The sequence below is a fragment of the Spea bombifrons genome, chromosome 1 (assembly GCF_027358695.1).
Source record: "Spea bombifrons isolate aSpeBom1 chromosome 1, aSpeBom1.2.pri, whole genome shotgun sequence".
Classification (NCBI taxonomy): domain Eukaryota; kingdom Metazoa; phylum Chordata; class Amphibia; order Anura; family Pelobatidae; genus Spea; species Spea bombifrons.
This window is the reverse complement of record NC_071087.1, coordinates 29,783,493-29,802,663: the sequence shown is the minus strand read 5'-3', so window position 1 is coordinate 29,802,663 and position 19,171 is coordinate 29,783,493. Positions and strand designations below refer to the sequence as shown.

General features: G+C 42.2%; 1 protein-coding gene across 2 annotated transcripts in view; it reads left to right on the top strand.

The window, feature by feature from the left end:
• Positions 1-301: 301 nt before the first annotated feature.
• Positions 302-19,171, top strand: part of GALNT7 (polypeptide N-acetylgalactosaminyltransferase 7) — a 59,373-nt gene continuing 40,503 nt past the window's right edge. The window contains exon 1 of one of the 2 annotated variants that reach the window (XM_053459742.1): positions 302-794. In XM_053459742.1, coding sequence (XP_053315717.1) covers positions 672-794 — 123 coding nt within the window. In that variant the 5' untranslated portion in view covers positions 302-671. The remainder of the gene's footprint in view (positions 795-19,171) is intronic. The other variant, XM_053459734.1, reaches the window with a different exon arrangement.

Sequence of the window (19,171 nt, the reverse complement as noted above, 5' to 3'; positions counted from 1 at the left end):
CAACTGCGAGGAGAGAAATGCATCTGCAACACAAATACACGTATGTGCATGTGCAGAGACCACGCGATTAGCCGATCATCACGCAAAGGTTCCCATGGAGTTAAAGTTTGTCTTTTGGTCCTGAAATAAAAAAAAAAGTACAATAATTGTAAAACACTGGAACTCTGGTGAATTAACCCAAGACAGAAAGAAACAGCAGCATTTTTTTACACCCCATGAAAAGGGTTTTTTTTTTTATGTCTGAGAGGCGGGGTGAAGCAGGGGGCAGCATTGGGACAAGAGAGGAGGAAGGAGCCAGGGGCAGTGCAGCCTGCCTGGGAGGAGGAAGCTCACACCTGTGCATGAGAGGGATCAGATCTGGAGAGGGTTCCCAATGATAGAGAGGGGGGAGTGATTGGTGTAGGGCAGGACCCTGAGGTGTGTGAAGATTTGTTATTATTGTAACTAGGTGGTTGTGTGATCGGGAGACGTCCAGTTGTGCGCATATCCACCTGGCAGCGCCGGGCTGTGTGCAGTGTGTGTGTGTTGTACAGTAACAGATCTCGCCGGGGGTAGTGAGGCTGTGTGTGTTCAGTGTGCATGCTACACACACAGAGCAGGGGCAGGCTGTGTGATATCCGTGTAACACACGGGGAATTAGCTGTGTCGCCTTCCTCCTCTCTCCGAGCAGCATGAGACTGAAGCCGGGCTTCCTCCTCCGCAGCCTGCTGGTACTAGGCACTTTTTTGGGGCTGCTCATCCTCTGGTCTTCCCTGTCCTCCGGGCGGACGGAGCCGCACAGCCAGCTGATCCGGGTGAGTAGTCCGTATTACCCCACTTAAGCCCATTGTGTGACTGACCCCTTATTCGCACCGACATGCCCCGGGACGTCTCCGACTCAGCTCCCGGTCTCGTTATTCTCCGTTTTGCCTTTTATCATTGGTACGCGAGGGGCCCCACGGAGCAATAGCTAGGTTTTTTGAAGCCCTTTTTTGCGGTGTCCGTTCCTAATCAGAGGGGCCTTGCTAGATGTTTATATATAGTAGCTGGACTAGGCCCCTCCGTCTACTGGGGTGGAAGGGGAGGTTAATTAATTGAACTAATCGCGTTAATTAGGCTTCACGCCGAGACCCCAAGGCGCATTGCGTGACATAACGGAGGCGGCGTGTAGCGGGCGCCCCCGAGCACGGGCTAAACTACTGTGTCCGGGGGGAGGGTTGGTGGGGTGTGCGCCCCGCTAGAGTCGATTGCCCCGAGGGGTTCTGGGTAATTAATCCTCCTGACGGACTCGCACTGTATCTGGCTTTACTTTCGGTACCACAGGAAGTAGTGCAGGGGGTGGCGCCGCTCTGGTTGTTATGGTGATTTAAAAATAAATAAATAAATATCAATGCCCCCCCATCACTTTGGTACGGCAACTATGATCTATTAGGGATACCCCTCCGCCTTTGGGAGAGCTAAAGGGGTGATGTGTCTGTACAGATTAACGTATCTATACAGATTAACGTATCTATCCGACGTGCTGGCCCCTTGTTTTGATCCCATGGACGCTTCCCCCTTTAGAACACATGCTTTATATGTATGATATATAATGTATGTTAAGGTTAGTGTGTCCTCTTTACTAATGACATTGCCCCATGCCATTTACTCAGGACTCTTGAGCAATTGTATCTGCCCCTAGCCCTGGGGGGGAGGGGGTAAAGGGGTAGGTTTTGATTTTGTGCTTCAGGGCTGGTATGCGTCCCGTTCATTTGACTATGATGTTATTGTAATAAATTCCCGTCGGTCCGTTAGAAAATGGGGCACATTGTTTAAGTGTTTAGTATTATCTCTTTTAATTAACCACATTATTCGCTTTTTAATAAACTATTAAATAATTGTTTTTTATTCTATTTTAAAGGATGTCGATAACTTCCTGGTTTTCGATTCTTTTTCACATAAGTTTGCTCTGTTCATGCAAATAACCCTTTGATTTACTGAGCGGTAACGCCATGTTCTATATAAGCACGGAGAGAATAGAACGAACGGCTTTCATGGGAAACCACAAAACCATAAAAAGAATAGTGCAACGTGTGATTCACTATAGCTCTAACCCCACAGGGAGCAATTCTTTACGTAGAGGTTTGAGCTTTTGCTATATGGGGCAGTACATCACGTAGATATATATGATTTCGATAGCTGTGTTGCGCTGCTCTGGGGTTGTTTTATAGAACGCTCCAGTACTTTATTGCGTTTGGTGTAAAACAGATCATAAAATGTGTTAAAGTGACCAAGTTTATAGATGGTTCGCCTGAGACGCCTTAATGGCGCTTGAAAACTTCCTGTCGTCGTTTAGTTCTTTAAAGCGCATTTCGTGTATTTTAATTAAGTTTAGAATGGGGCCGTTGCCGGCTCCTTTTTAACATTTTACAAAGCCGGAGGCCGCCATTGTTGTCAGCCATGTGATATTTTGGGTGACTTTCCCCGCTCAATCACCACGCTGAGCTGATTCTTTACGGTAATGCTAATGAAGTCCCTTCCTCCGTAAACTTTCATTAGTAAGAGTGTCTGGTTGATTGAAACTAAGCCTTTCTAATGTTTTCCATAGACGGTATGATGAGGAGTTGGGGTTTGTCTGGAAGACATACAAATGGCCAATATCCAACTTGAAAAGTTTTTTTTTTATCCAGTAATAGCAACACGTCAAGCACCGTGTTAAAATGATGTTTTGTTTGCTAATGTAGCATTTCAGTGTTGGCTTCAGTACAAACCAGTGGTTTCATAAAAGCACAGTTCATAGAACTTTAACTCGCCTCAAGAGAATTGATGTTATAAAGCAGAACATTACAAGGTGTGACCATCAAGGGACATAATAGCTCGGTCCGATTGAGATATTACCACCACTGGGGCAGTTATGTGTGCAGTTGCATCACAGCTAGGTAACAGCCACCAAATTTGCTTGACATAAAACATCTCATAGGAACATGAATCATTCAGCTCATCTAGTCTGCCTCTTTTGATTCGGACCTTGGTCAGGATTACGTGTCCCGCACATTCTCAAAACTTGGCAACGCCTTACGCTAAAGTATTCCGCATCTAGACCACTCCCAAAGAATAGCACTTTGAAGCCGTAGACTGTATAAGTATTTGAATTCTATTGGTATAGATATGAGTTACAATAGCCAACAGGTGTCACAAGAATAAATATTGTGAAATGCCCAACCTTTGAACTGTGTAAATTATGACTTCTTTTAGCCTTCTGTGTAAAGGTGACAGCAGTACAGTAAATTGATGTGATAGCTCTACACTCAGACTCTGTCAACATACGGGGACTGAGTGAGTGCTGCCTGTTGCTATGTGGACCAGGTGAGGGATTTGGCGGTGCTGATGTGCGGGCTGATTCTGTGCTGTGTATGTCCGTGAGTGATCGCACATGCATCGCCGGTGGTGACCTTAATTTTTGTGAATAATCTGAATTTGCGAATGGCGAGGATTTCCTGTGTTTTGTAGTGGGAAGGATTGTTCTTGAGGTACAAGCACACGTGTAAAACACACAGAGATTATTTACATTCCTCTTTATTTCCCTTTGAACTGTACTAGTTACGGTTTATCATGTGTCAGAGTACAGGAATCATTCCATGGCGGAGTTAATTTGCACAAGGTCATGTTCATATAGTCAAGAAGAAGGTAGGGCTGTTGAATTAGACATGTATGTATATATTATTTATAATATTATGTATATATTATTTATAATAACAAAAAAAGTACATGACCTCACCCAGCCAATTCCAGACTTCTTAATGACATGGCTGAGGTTGGATTTCATGGTGTGGAGTGTTATTCTATATCTTCAATGCTACACGTAAAGTCTCTCTTCTTGACTTTCCATGGCACAAGCTGTAGCAATTAGTTGAAAATGAACACTTTGGGTTTAAGTAAACCTAGCTCTCTCCCACGAATAAAAAGGTTACTATATGCTTTTTATTAAATTCTTCTTGATATTTCAGCCAGTGAAATTTTTCTATCAAAGGTTAGTCATATTGTAACAGTGGAGGTTGGTGAAAGAGATCTGTAGCATCGGTGTTTACTCCTATCAGCCATAACATTATGACCACGTGCCTAATAATGTATAGCTCTCCCTTTTGCTGCCGAAACAGCCTTGACCCATCGAGGCATTGACTCCACTACGCAACAAACTGAGATGCACTGTGTGTTCTGACACCTTTCTATCACAACCAGCATTAACTTGTTAGCGATTTGAGCTACAGTAGCTCGTCTGTTTCAATTTGGCCACACAGACGAGCCCCCCATGTGCATCAATGAGCCTTGGTCACCCATGAGTCAACGGTTCACCGCTTTTCCTTCCCTGGACCACTGCAGCCCGGAAACACCCCACAAGAGCTGCAGGTTTGGAGATTCTCTGACCTGTTGTCTAGCCATCACAATTTGTCTCTTGTCAAAGACACTCAGATCCTTACGCTTGCCCATTTTCCTGCTTCTAACACGTCAACTTTGAGGACGAAATGTTCACTTGCTGCCTTATGTATCCCACCCACTGACAGGTGCCGTGATAACGAGATTATCAGTGTTATTCGCTTCACCTGTCAGAGGTCATAATGTTATGGCTGATCATTGAGTTATATTTGCAATGTTCACCGGGACTCATTAGATTACGGGTGTGTGCTCCCCAAAGCCGCCAATTTAAATATTACCATCCAAAGGCGGCTGCGCAGGTTAGACTGTTTAATGGATTCATTGCTTTTGAAATCATTTTTGATCACATACTTTATTTAGGGCAAAATCTTTACAAGTGCCTTTGTTAAACACATAATGCGTATGTGTTACAAAACATACATGACATTGTTTCAAAACGGTCAATTGTGCTTTGGGATTCGCTGGTTGATGCAGGTTTTGTTTTTGAATCACTGTCCCAATGGGCTGGAATTCCCTAAAGATTTAAAGATCATTCATAATATAATCTACATTATTTAATGTTAGAACATGTACAACATCCACAATGCCTTAAAGAATACTAGAACCTTTTTATTGAAATACTTTTACCATTTTAAAATTTATTTTTAATCAATATATGTATGTATGTGTGTGTGTGTGTGTATGTGTATATATATGTGTGTGTGTGTGTGTGTGTGTGTGTGTGTATATATATATATATATATATATATATTACACACACACTATAGGCAATTTAACAACTTTCCACCCCCTGTGTTACATTATTATTTTAAAGTACTATGATGAACAAAGAAAGTAGGAGTGTTTCTTGCCACCAGCGTTTTTGATTTGTTTTCGTCTCGTTTATCTATATTAAAACCAATAAAAAGTCACCTTGCTTTTCTTGTAGCCCACGGCAAAGATGACATAATGGTTATGGTGTATGTAGATGTTAACCTCTTCTGGTATGCTGCTAAGTAAGCTAAATGCAAAAATTGTCGTACTCTGTACTCACTAGAGGCACAAGCGTAACTCCGCTGTTTTGCTCCGTGTGCCGAGTAAGACTTGGTATGGATTAAACCGACAGAATTCTCTGCCATACCCCAGTGGCGCACTCTCCTAACGTGAACCAAGCTCTAAAAAGTCCCTAATGGATTGATCTACCTGTTCTGCAAAACATATATAGACAACGGATGATTTCTTGCTTTCGTTACGTCTTTTTTGTCTTTCTTCAGAAAATATCTGCTTTAACCTCTTGGCATCCAATGGTCTTCAGACACATTTCGTCAGACCATTTTTTTGCTATATGTTCTCCAGCAATGACTCTTCACCTTATTTAATGCATACGTTTTATATATTGTTTTTTTTTTAGGGTGGAAGGGACTTTCCTCTTTAGACATTCTATTTACATATTTGACTCATCATTTGCCATGACTAATATAATTAGAAATGCAGAAAAAAATGGTTTACTTTTTTCTGCAGCAAAGAACACTCTGCTATGTTGCTGTGTGCCCTGCCTAGCAGCGATTGCCGTGCAGCGCCCAAAATGTTCTATATGAGACACATGGTGTGCCAATATGGTGATGTTATTTTGGCACAAAACTGCTGTCATAGGACAGACTCATAGGTGTGACCTTAATAATGTTTGCAGTTTATTCATTAGTTGGAGGGAGAATTGCAATTTCAACTCACTGACTTCATTTAACACTATGAAAGGCCAACTCTGTTCGAGAAATTTGCCAGGGATGGAGCTTTATAATGCAGCATATTTAGGGAGTTGGACACCACAACTCTCCTACAAACTTTTTTCAACCCCTGCTTTAGTGAATAAATCCCACTGCCTTTTGTAGCTGTATTGGTTACACAAGTGTCCATTCAGGAGCTGAACATCTACTATCCTTTGTCAAATTGAGAAAAGATGTTCTCTCTCTCTCTCTCTCTCTCGTCTGTCTTTTCAGTAGACCTTATTGTAATGCGTAAGTATTATTTTATCAAACCATTGCAGACTTTAGGATCGTTCCCAGCATGAAACCGACCACCTATACCGATTAGCCGCCCGATAACCGCATTTTAAATCATTTTATCATGTCGTACAACTGGTGCAGGAAACGGGATTAGTTGAATGCTCATGTAGAGCTATTGCGTATTAGACAAAGGCTTCCTGTTGTTTTGAGCTGCTCTCCATTGCTGATACCCACTGCAGCTCATGTTTCATGTTCTTCACAGATGAGCGCAAGCTCATCAGAATGTGGCTGTCAGAGCCACAGTAGTTTAAAAGCTGATTCTTATGAGAAACTCGGTACTCTTTGTGGCCTGGCTGTATGCTATTACAGCTGTGTAGTCTAGAATGCCATATCTAGAGCTGGGTAAACCAGTGTGGGTCCAGTGGCCAGCTTGGCCCTGCTAGAGAGTGCATAGTAGTACAAGCTAACCAAAATGTACCGGTTCATTGTTATTTCACACAATTAACATAATTAGACTTAAAAAAGTCATTTGTTTCTTACGCCAAAATGGTGGTGTTTCTGAGTTTTGTTTCTAGCAATTTTCCGTGTTTACCATAAACGTACACACCGCTGTTTTTATGATGATCGTGTTGGTGTCTTGAGCAAAGTGCATTAAAATGCATTGAATTTCTGCATCAGTTCACAAATCCGAATGGGTTTAAATCGCTTCGTGTTGTGCTACATTGTTACAACGATATGGAATATGTCACTTTGTTGTTTTTATATGCCGGGAACCATAAATAACACAGTGATGTGTATTGATGTTTTATATTCAAGAACCCATCCCAGGACGTTATCAAAATAAGTAGTTTTAGGGTGAAATTGAGGTTTGTGAAGTGCGCCAACATGTCCTGTTAAAAAAAAAACGAGCAGCCCCACATATCAGTTGTGAGGTCAACCACTGCTATATCTTTTATTTTATAAAGTAAAGATGAATAAGAATTACGGGCCAGTCAGGTCCACCACAAGGTGCTGTCAGTGACGCGCCATAGAAAGAATTGGACCCTTATTAAGTGCAAAGATAGATGTCCTTATGTGAACATAAATCAAATCATTAGTAGACTTGTAAAGTCTGACATAGTATACATTTTGCAGTGAATTCAGTATAAGGCTGTCTAATAATAGACTCGTTTATGAATGGATTCTTCAGGACATAACTGTTTTTTTTTATTCTTTACATACTTATTCTTCATACAGCATGACATGGGACAGAACCCTCACTCCCATGCACTCTCGGTAGTGGAATAAAATCTAGGCCTGGTATTTGATTATTTCTAAGGCTACGTTTTATTCTAGGTTCAGCTCAAGTAACAAAGATTTGTGGAAGTATTTCCATGCCTGATGGCTTTCCCTACGATGATGCGTATGCAAGCATGTGGCAGCCAGCTTCGTGCGTTGGCCAGATCTCAAACGGCTTCACTCGCATGTTCTGCAGACCAGCTTCCAAGAACCTAAGAGACTGAAACCTTATAGCGGGCCCGTTATCTAGTAAAATAACCCTAATTATTGACCGTAAAATGAATGTCTTTCAGATCACATCCGAATGAGTTGAATAATATGTTTGACTCAATCCACTGTTATATGGGAATTTAGAGCACCTCATTGTTCCACCAAACATATGCGACAGGCATAGCATAAGTTTAGGTTTACATTGACGCTAATAATAAGACAAAAAGAAAACCTTCTTAGACCAAAACCCTACAAAATATGCGTTAACACAGTATCTATTATCCCTTACTAGACAAAGGCAGAACTTAATAAAGGAATATTTATTATGAAGAAAACAATGGTCACAAAAACATATGATGAACAGATTATTTACACCAAACAGAAATAAAATAAAAAGTAGAAATTAACAAAAAAACTACTCACTTGGAGGGTAAAGTAACAGTTTTTCTTTCCATCGGATTGTGAGAAGGAAATATAGCAACTTACTCAAAATCAGATCTAGATACCCTAGTAAGCACACCAGACATTTTCCTATCGTTAGATGTATACCTTCTCAGTTCATCTCAAGTTTCCAAGCCAGCCCAGAGGTGGTATATGTGAAGGGAAGATGTACCTATAGGAACCATAAGTGACAGCCCTGTGTGTTGTGGAACAATACCAGTCCAAATAGAGAGTTTTGATTTTATTTTCTCTCCTGTGCTCTCCACGGAGATAATCCTTGCATCTATTATTTTTTTGCAATTTGTGTAAAAGTCCATAAAAGAATAGCATAAAAGCAACAATAATCACAATAATCAGTAAAATTATTCCCAGCTGGACCAGAGCTTGTTTCCATCCTTTGAGCCAGCCAAACCATTCGGCCCATGGATGATCGATTCCGGAGTTGCGCTTTAATTCGTCTCCTAGAGAATTTAACTTTTTAATAGCCATGGTCACTTTTCCGTCGGGGCCTGTATTATCTGGGATGAAAGTACAACAAGTTTCTCTAATTATTCGACAGACCCCGCCTCTTTCTGCCAGAATCATATCTAATGCCATACGATTCTGAAAAGTCATCTGGGTTGCAGCCTCCAATTGATCCGAAAGTCCTTGGAGTGCATCTCGGGTATAGTTGACAAATCTCTGCTGATTATAATAGATATAGTTAATCCAGTCAACATTTTTATTTATTGTAACAATGGGAAAAATGGATTCGAAACCAGCGGCTACTTGATCTCGGGCTTTATACTCATCTGGGACCCCCCTAGGAACTCCTATTGCATCTATATACACATGGGGGTCGAAACTTCCTTCGGGGGCTTTTGAGACACTGCGTTTTTTACGGAACAGGGTAGACTGGGCCTCAACAGCTTCTGGCTCTTCCGACATTATAAATAACGGCATTATAACTTTGGCCAGTGCGCATTCACCAGTCCAACTACCTTCTAATCTGGTGCGCAATTTCATATCTCCACATAGCCAATAGATGTCTCCCAGAGAATATACTTGATTCTGTGTGGGGGGACCGGTCAAATTGCTGTATTCAGCACAATTACCATTAGAGAATTTACCAAGAAATTTGCCTGTTCCTTTGGTGTTTGAAATACAAATATAAGTGCCAGAATATATAGTAATTCCTCCGTTGAGCTTGGGAGCCTCGATTAGTAGAGGATATTCTCTTTTCCATTTCTCACATTCGGTGAATTTGTTACTGGTATTGGTATAAAGACTCAACAGACATAGTAGTGACTGATAGGGCAACTGTAGGGGTACTGTACCCAGATGTGGACGGGCTTTACCACACACATAGCAATTGGACTTATTGTGCTTAATAGCAGAATATTGCATCCACTCGAGCCATAGATTAATATCATTATATCCAGTTTCTATGGCTAAAGTATCATCATAAGTGGGATTCGCTATAGCTATCATACTTTGAATGGCGCGCAGAACAGCATATGGAATTTCCGGTGGTTTCGAAACTGGTTGGTTTGATGGTTTACCTTGTGGCTCTTCCCATTCTAAACTATTGTACATATCTTTAAGATAGAAGGGGGCCTTGCCGCTCATGAAACCATATTTGTAAATCCCGAAAATATATTTTCGAGCATCAGTTGGCCGGGGATTCTCTATAGTAAGGGTGTATCGTTGGTTATCACCAGTTCCGGTGGATATGAGAGTCATTCGTGAGAGCAATAATTTACCATATTGATCTTTGAGGGCTAGGGCTTCAGGGGGCTTATATCCCCATTTATGTTGGAAAATGAATGATAATAATAGTGGGATGCCCACTCTTTTGCAAAGGATATGCATTCTAGGAGTCATTGATTGGAGGATCGTATCCTTTGACTCTCTTGCAATGCGATGCGTGTATCCACGTGGGTTTCCCTTCAACTTTTATTGAGGTAGGAGTCGTTAGTAGCACTTGAAAAGGGCCCTCGAATCTCGGTTCCAAAGTAGATCGGACGTGTTTCTTCACGACCACCCACTCTCCAGGCAATAGAGAGTGAGTACCTTCGAGGATATTGGGATCTGGAATAGAAGAGAAAACTTGGGTATATATATTAGATAATTGAGTAGTCAAAGCAATAACATATTTTGCCATTGTTTCATAATTCATTTGCAACTGTTGTGGGAAGTATTGTCCTAACCTAGGGCTACTTCCAAAAAGTATTTCGTGTGGGGTCAGTTTGTGTGACGCCTTTGGCGTATGTCTGATAGCAAAAAGTACGATGGGTAGGCACTGTACCCAATTTAGACCAGTCTCTTGTGTCATTTTCAATATCTTTGATTTGATTATGCCATTTAATCTTTCCACTTTCCCGCTACTCTGCGGTCTGTAGGGAGTATGGAAAGCAAGATGTGAACCTATAATTTTCCACACTTCTTGAGTGACGTTTGCCGTAAATGCAGGTCCCTGATCACTTTCTATGACTTCTGGGACACCGAACCGGCAAATGAGTTCCTGAATAAGCTTCTTTGCGGTAGTGGGTGCGGTTTGGTTTCGTACTGGATAGGCTTCTGGCCATCCGGAAAACACATCTACCACTACCAGTACATACTGAAATGTCTGACACATCGGCATTTGAATATGGTCAATTTGAATCCGTTGGAAAGGGTATTGAGCATTCGGTAAACATTTGGATGGTGTAGGTTCTGTCCTTCCGGTATTGCACTGAGCACAGATTAAACATGATTCGGTGGTTCGTGCTAGCATTGGGGTGATTCCTGGTGCGATCCAGATTTTGTCGATAATCTCCTTCATAATGGTTTTAGACTGATGCGTCGGTCCATGAGCTAGTGATGCGACTAAACGATATAAAGTCCGGGGTAAACAAAGATATTGGCCTCTGGCCCAGGCTCCCCGCTCATCCTCGGATGCTCCTTCTTGTATCCATTGATTTTGTTCCTTGGTTGAAGCTTGTTGTTGTAATTGAATTAAAATATCCCAGTCTAATTCCATTGGTGCTTTCTTGGTCACCGTCATTAAAGGGACCACTGAGTCTTCATCGAGAGCTGCTTGCTTGGCTGCACTATCTGCTAAGGCATTTCCTTTTGCTTCCATAGTGTCAGCCCGTGAGTGTGCCTTGACTTTGATCACTGCAACTTGTTTCGGGAGTAGGGCCGCAGTCATCAAAGCTTCAACTGCTTTCCCGTTCTTGATTAGAGTCCCTGCTGCGGTGATATAATCTCTTGCCTTCCAGATGACTCCAAAATCATGTACAACTCCAAAGGCGTACCTGGAATCCGTATAGATATTCGCGGTAGAATCTTTAGCCATAATGCAGGCCTCGGTGAGGGCAGCTAGTTCAGCCTCCTGAGCCGACTGATCCGGTCGTAGAGCTTTGTACAGTCGTGTCAGTCGTAACCGCCATTCCCGTATGGAAATGACCCTTGTCATCGGCATATCTGGAGCCGTCCACAAATAGGGTCCATTCTGGGTTTGAGAGTGGGGTATCCTGTATATTCGGAGGCGAACCGACTTCCGCTTGCATCATGGTCAGACAATCATGTGGATCGTCCTCGGGTGGTACATCTGGAAAATCGACATTTGATGACTGTGTATGCCACAATAGCTGTTCCTGAAGATCTTCTTCTGTGGCTAGATCAATAAAATCCGTAGACGGAATATCAGTATACTCCCCCCTTGGAAGTGGAAGGAGGGCAGCCGGATTGAGAACATTGCATCGTTGAATAGTAACATTGTCGGGCAACAACAGACTCCCTTGGAGACGAAGATGACGCTGAGCAGTGAGATGTCTGGGTTGAGTCTGTTGTAAAATAGCTGAGATGTCATGTGGAGCTAGAATTGTCAAGGGATGTCCGAGGACAATATCTGAAGTGACGTCCAGAAGACAGCTGGCAGCGTGAATAGCCCTTACACAGGAAGGTGTCGCGCGAGCAACTGGGTCCAATCGTTTGGAGTAGAATCCGAGGGGACGATGTCGACCACCGTGCATCTGAGTGAGAACACCTGTGGCATGGCCTTGCCGTTCCATAACATAGAGACGGAACGGCAGAGAATAGTTCGGAATTCCTAAAGCTGGAGATGAGGCAATCATTTGTTGTAGAGCGTCGAATGAGTCCAGTGCCTCTGGTGTTAAATAAAAAATTGCCGGTAGTTCTCGAGGTATACAGTCATAGAGTGGTTGCATTAGCACAGAAGCGTCGGGAATCCAGGGACGACAGTATGAAATGAGACCCAGAAAGGTCTGTAGCTGATGTGGAGTTTCTGGCGGAGCCAACTCCAGGATGGCCTTTTTTCGTGCCATTGTAAGGTGTTTACGGCCTTTGGTAATACAGTGTCCCAGAAAAATCACTTTTTGAAGGCATAACTGTAGTTTCGATTTGGAGACCTTACAGCCAGCTGTAGCTAGAAAATAGAGTAGGTCCAGGGTAGTTTCTTGACACGTGGATGGGTCTGGAGCACAAAGAAGTAGGTCATCCACGTATTGCAGGAGCTCAACTTCCGGGTGAGCGTCTTGCCATGAAGAAAGCACAGAAGACATAGCTTTGCTGAAACTGGACGGGCTGTTTTGAGCTCCTTGTGGCATCACCGTCCAGGTGTATTGCCGACCAGCATGTGTGAATGCAAAAAGATATTGACACGAAGGGTGTAATGGAATGGAGAAAAAGGCATTAGCAAGATCAATTACAGTGAACCAGGATGCCGTAGGTGGAATACTGGATAGAAGAGTATGTGGATTTGGCACAATAGGGGTATCCAGAACCGTGGCTTCGTTGACAGCGCGTAAATCTTGTACCATCCTGTACACTGGAGGTTGGCCTTTGATCTGCTTCTTTTTGACTGGATACAGCGGAGTATTGCAAGGAGAAGTAGTAGGTATTATTGCACCGGATTCTAGGAGTGCAGCTACTTGAATAGATATTGCATCTAGTTGGGCCACTGATAAAGGATATTGGGCCTTGTATGGAAGAACATTAGGATCCTTAAGCACAACTTGTACCGGTGGGACATTGAGACGTCCAATGTCCATAGGTCCAGAGGCCCATAGGGTAGCTGGAAGATGGTCTAGCATGGTATTCAAAGAATTAAATAGATTATCCCAGGTTTCGGCACCAGGATCATGTACTACTGCCATAAGCATACAGGTTTCTTCAGGGGCAAGAGCAGTGTTGAGAGTGACAGTTCCTTTGTCAGTGAAGGTAATATTGGCTTGGATTTTGCTGAGAAAATCCGCTCCTAGAAGATTGAAAGGGCAAGTGGCACTGACCACAAATTGAGCTAGAGTAGATGAAGGCAGATGTATTGAAGAGCTTGTGACGGGTAAGGGGCGTGTGAGTGGGTTGTGTTGAACCACGCCTTCTAACCCACTACAGGGGAGTTGTATATCAGATAGCCAGGATGGTAATGCATCCGTCTCACAAAGCACGCTACGAGCAGCGCCAGTGTCAACAAGAAATGAGCAAGGTTTTCCGGCTACATCAAGAGTGATCTTAGGGGAAGGGCCGGAAGGAGGGGCGGAGACGGCCATGCAAATAGAGTCCCCCTCCTCCATTTGCTCGCCTATTTCCTATGGCTGAGGAGGAGGAGGTGGAGGAAGAGTGTTCTGGTTCTGGTTTTGGTTCTGGGCTTGATAAGCGGCCCACAGATGGCGACTACGGCATACTCTTTTAAGATGACCGACTTTCCCGCATCCAAAACATTTACGAGGTTGTCGCTGTCTGTCCGTGGCTTCATTAGTGGCGTCGGCTCCGATCATTACCGCCATGATGGCGGACTTTTTCTTGCTGTTTCCTGCCTCCAATCCTTTAGCAACCTGTATAAGGACTTCAAGATCCATTGACCTCCATTCCGGGCGGCAGGTAGTGAGTACTTTGTTGAGATCAGAATGGAGGCCGTCTACAAAGGCACGACCCAACATACGAATATGTGCCACTTCTTGGAGTGAGAATCCTAGATCACGAAAATGTCGTTTGATTCTGTAGGCATATTTCTCCACTGACTCTCCTTTTTCTTGAGTTATATCCTGTAGAGATACTGTTTGTTCGGACAATCTGTCCTTCGCCCAGATTTCCAATTGCTTGATAAACTGTTGACCTGATTCAGTGGATCTGGGATCGCAAGGTAGATAAGATGGGTCTCGTATAATTTGGTTGAGAATAAGATCTGCGTAGTCTCCTGCTTTGGCTTGGACAATACTAACAAGGTCAGACCAGGTACATCCATAGGTAGTCCAGGCCTGTGAAACTTTTCGATAAAATGGCATTGGATGTGTATCAGGTTCAGGGAGATCTTTGACGATTGTATACAGTTGTTGCGGATTGAATGCTACATACTTGGAACGCGGCTCCGTGGAAGCGAGACCATCTCGTGGAGTAGCATTTTCTGTGGCGAGTCGGGTGGCTTGTACTATAGCTGCAGACATAATTTCAGCGAATTGAGAAGAAAACGGATTATTGGGATTTGTATTCCCCATGGATGGTGGCTGAGGGGCTGACGTACTTGAGGGCTGTTCGGTATCAGGTTGTCGAGTATATCTTATACGGCGATGGCCTATAGGAGAACGTACAAAAGGTAAGCTCTGGTAAATACTTTGGGATTCCTCCCCCTCCTCTGAGCCCTCTTCTTCTGATAGACTGCCCCACGTTGGGCGCCAACTGTTTTGGATGCTTTCCAATAAAGCCTTTCTTCAATTGTTGAACTGCTCCAAATTATGTGAATATAAATGTACGTGCACGGAGAGAAAAATAAGACACACGACACACTCTGGGTCAGGTCCAAAATCACTCTGCTTTATTTTGTTTATATTATAGATTATATAGTGTCCAGATAAAAAGGGACGTCAGGTTACGTAAAGCTTATTAATTGGTTAATCCTGAAACTATGCGGAAATAGGCAGAAAGGCAGAAAACCGTTAGAAACAAATATTAGATACTTTCCTGCAACAAGATATAGCCAGAATGGCGCTTGCGGTTAGTAAAATATAGATAACTGAATACACTGCTACTTGCGTCTCTCACGTATCTGCGTGAGGTGTAACCCTTTATTGGTCGAGGCCAGCTTATATTCATTAAAGCATTAAGCGTTTCTTGCTGATATATATAATGGTTCCATAACAGCATTAACCAGCTGTTGTACATATATAATATAGTTTATTTTTTTCCCTTTTCTTCTTCTTTGGAGCATAGTCTCAATGAATGCTTATTTGTAGTATGTGCTACATTTTATAGCATGCTTTTACAGCTTTTAATTCAGACCTAATTTTGTCACAAGTGTCGCAAACGAGTCAGATCTGTTGCAAAGTGTTCTGTCTCAGAATACTGACACTTCAATACTTCTGAGATTGTGACACCTCTGTACACGGCCCCCATTGCAGCCTCCACGCTACACTGCAGTGTTAAGGACACCTTGGGGTTTCTTCACTTAACAGTGAGATGAAACATTTCATCGGTTCAACCATACATTGTGACACACCAGCCCACGGACGTTCTCTTGTGAGATAGTGTTGGCTCTGCAAAATACTTTGTTAAATCATTGAGATTCCCACTTGTTTAACTATATTGGACCAAACCCGTCTTTGCTGGAGCTGGGTTCTCGTAATCCAAAACTAAATGCAGCAGATGAATAGTTTATTGTATAGTGAACTAAAACCCTGCGCGGGACTGTTTTCTTAATCCCGCCCGCTCCCGCTGAATTTCTGACCATTACTGCCCGCTCCCGCAAAATATGTGTCCAATCCTGCCCGCTCCCGCAAACATATGTGACTCCGCCCCCATATATTCGACTCCGCGCCCCAGATATGCCACTCTGCCTCCATCATAGAAGCTTTGGCAGAAGTCACGAATACTAATCATTCACAGATACTCATTAATTCCCTCAATCACGCATACTCTTTCATACAAACTCCCTCACCCCCTTACCTGAAATACAGATTTCCCGCGCACTCCTGCAAGGCTGCCTTCGCGTTGCTCGCACACAGCATTTTTTCCTTTGTCCAGCCCAGGGGAAGCAGGAACGGAGCAGAGTCATGTGACGTGACGTAAATTCATGTGACTCTACAGAGATGCTGTGTGCGAGCAACGTGAACATCTTAGTGATGTGATTGTCCAGTAAATAACTTCCTTTTTACTTTTTTTTAAGTCCTTTAGGTGTCCTACAGAGTGTTAATATCTGAAACTCTGCAGAACAACCAGTCCTTTTAGGTTAGATGAACTATCGGCCTTGCATGCTAATAGACGAGCTATGGAAGAATGAATTGGAATTGCAGGAATGTGCCCAGGATTCTGAATCCATAGAAATTACTGCAGACACCTATTCTTTTCATGATTCATTTATTTACCCTTCACAGTTCCATTGATCACGTAACCTAAAATTGACGTGTCATAGCATTATAAGATAACAAGGACAAGACCCTCTTCTCCATATGTCTTAACATGTGTTAATGTTTTGTATGCTGTTGAATGTTACTTTTCTCTTCCCTTTTGTAACAACGGTTTGCTGGCACTCTATACATTAAATGTAACGTAGTAACATTTTAGTTCTAGGTCCACTGAACCCATGTGAAAATACTAAATTTCTACATTAATTTTCTGAATTTATTCCTCTGGTTGCTAAACCTTAGTGCTCTTAATAAACTGTTGATGTTATAGCATAAGGAGAAAGTAGACCAGCATGTTTATAGCTAGCTATGGAAGTGAGTTAGCCATAAACTGCAATACATTCAAGGTACATCTGCATGTAGTAAAGGACAAACCATATATCCTTCACCAGGTAATTGGGTCACCAACATATTACACTGCGGTTGACTGAATCCACACTGAGAAAGGACGCTTTAATGCACCTTATTAGTTGTGGCATTGTAAATACAGGCTTAAAATTGGCCATAAATGATTGTGTGTGACGGTCGCGTGATCCTTCACCTGTTACCTGCAATGGATATGCCAACAATGGTACAATTTATGTCTATCTTTCTAATAAATAAAGCAAGTATTAAAGGTATGTATGTATATGTGTGTGTGTGTATATATATATATATATATATATATATATATATATATATATATATATATATATATATTTATTAGAAGCATTGTGCAATGAAAAGCTTTGACATATATGTGGCACTTTTTTTTAGTGCGTGTTTGAGGGACTGTATAAGCAGAGGAGCTGTATTTGGTGTGTAGTGAATGTATTTGCGTGGGACTTTTAGAATATTAGATATTTCCCAAATGTACCATTGTACAACCTGAAAAAGATAAAAAACCTCTGTAGGAGACTTTGCACATGTAATAAACATTATATATAATGTTTATATGTGCTTTTTATTTTCTTTCTAATATATTAATGTGATATCAAGCTTTCTGAGCTTGTGGATGACTAAGAAGCAGCCAGAATGTGGGACAGCTTCCTGACATCATTGAATACAGGGTGGGGTATAAGAATAATACCAACTTGACATTCGTAATCATTGGCATGGGTGTAGGAATGACATCATTCTAATATAATTTCACGGACAACTGGGTGGGGAATACAAAACGCAGCGTCCAGATATCTGGATGTGTCTGGTACAGCAGTCTGTCTTGCATGGTGGGATGTTGAGGTGGAAGCAAAATGTCATGTAGAGTTTATGGGCCTGTATCTAAATCTAGGATATTCTAATGTTATGAAGGGTGCGTGTGTGGCAGCATTAAATGGACTGAAATGGCTAGCAGAGAGCACATTTGCCTTCTGTTAATGAAACGGCTAAGTGGTGGAATGATGGCAGTCACCATCTAGCATAATTTTGTTTGTTTAAAATGTTTAGATCAGTTCTGTTGCTGTCTTTTTGGAAAGTCTGTGTACTCTAACTGTGGTAATGAAATTTCATGAAGATTGAAAATCAGGCTCTTAACCTCATTTGCCCTTCATCTGCACATAAGTTGCGGGATTTGAATGAGATTTATGGCTGTATTCTTGCTATTACAAGCTGTTCACATGTCATGCCGGACTCTCTGGTTACTATCTATTAATCACACCTTCTTGTGGCTCCATTATCTGAGCTGACTGGATTGAAACCAAATCCGAGTGAGTTATTGAACTTCTATTTTAGAAGGTTTACATCTCATGGGCTTGCTATGATACAGATCTCACCCCAAGAATGAAAAATGAAGAAAGTAGCTTCTGAATGTATAATACAGCATGGGGCCTGTTTGATATATAGGTTACGTTGGCACTCCAGTGGTTGGGTCTTGGTTTAATGCTGCGATGGGATGCATTATCCTAATGTTCTTATGTCTTATAGATGCCTTATGTATCTGGATTATTTTGCTTATCTAGGTAGGGGTTTCTCGTGGCACTTGCAGAAGATGCACACAGGTTTGTCCTACATTATTATTATTTATTGTCTTATATAGCGCCATCAAATTCCGTAGCGCTGTACAATGGGTAGACAGGACATAACAAGTAGTATGTAACATAACAATTTGACTTACAGAGACAACAGGTGAAGGAGGACCCTGTTTAAACAAGCTTACAACCTAGATTACATAATGTATAATTAAGACTTTGGGGTCTATTCACTAAAGGAGAACTAGCAGGAGAGTTATAGTTTCAGCTCCTTGTCTTCACTGTACACTATGGAAAAGTGAGCTGCTTCTGCAGTGAGCTTGGCTGGTCCTGGATAATGCGTACGCAAATCTGTGAGATTTCTTTATCCGCTGTTATTCACTGTACAGGAGCATCTCAGCCTTTCTTGCGGGACAAACTGACCGGTTTTGTCCTTTCATAATGAATATTGAAGTGAAGTTGAAACCACAACTCCCTTACAAACTCCCCTGACAATTCTCGGTTTAGTGAATAGACCTCTTTGAGTAGGGATTTTCAGTGC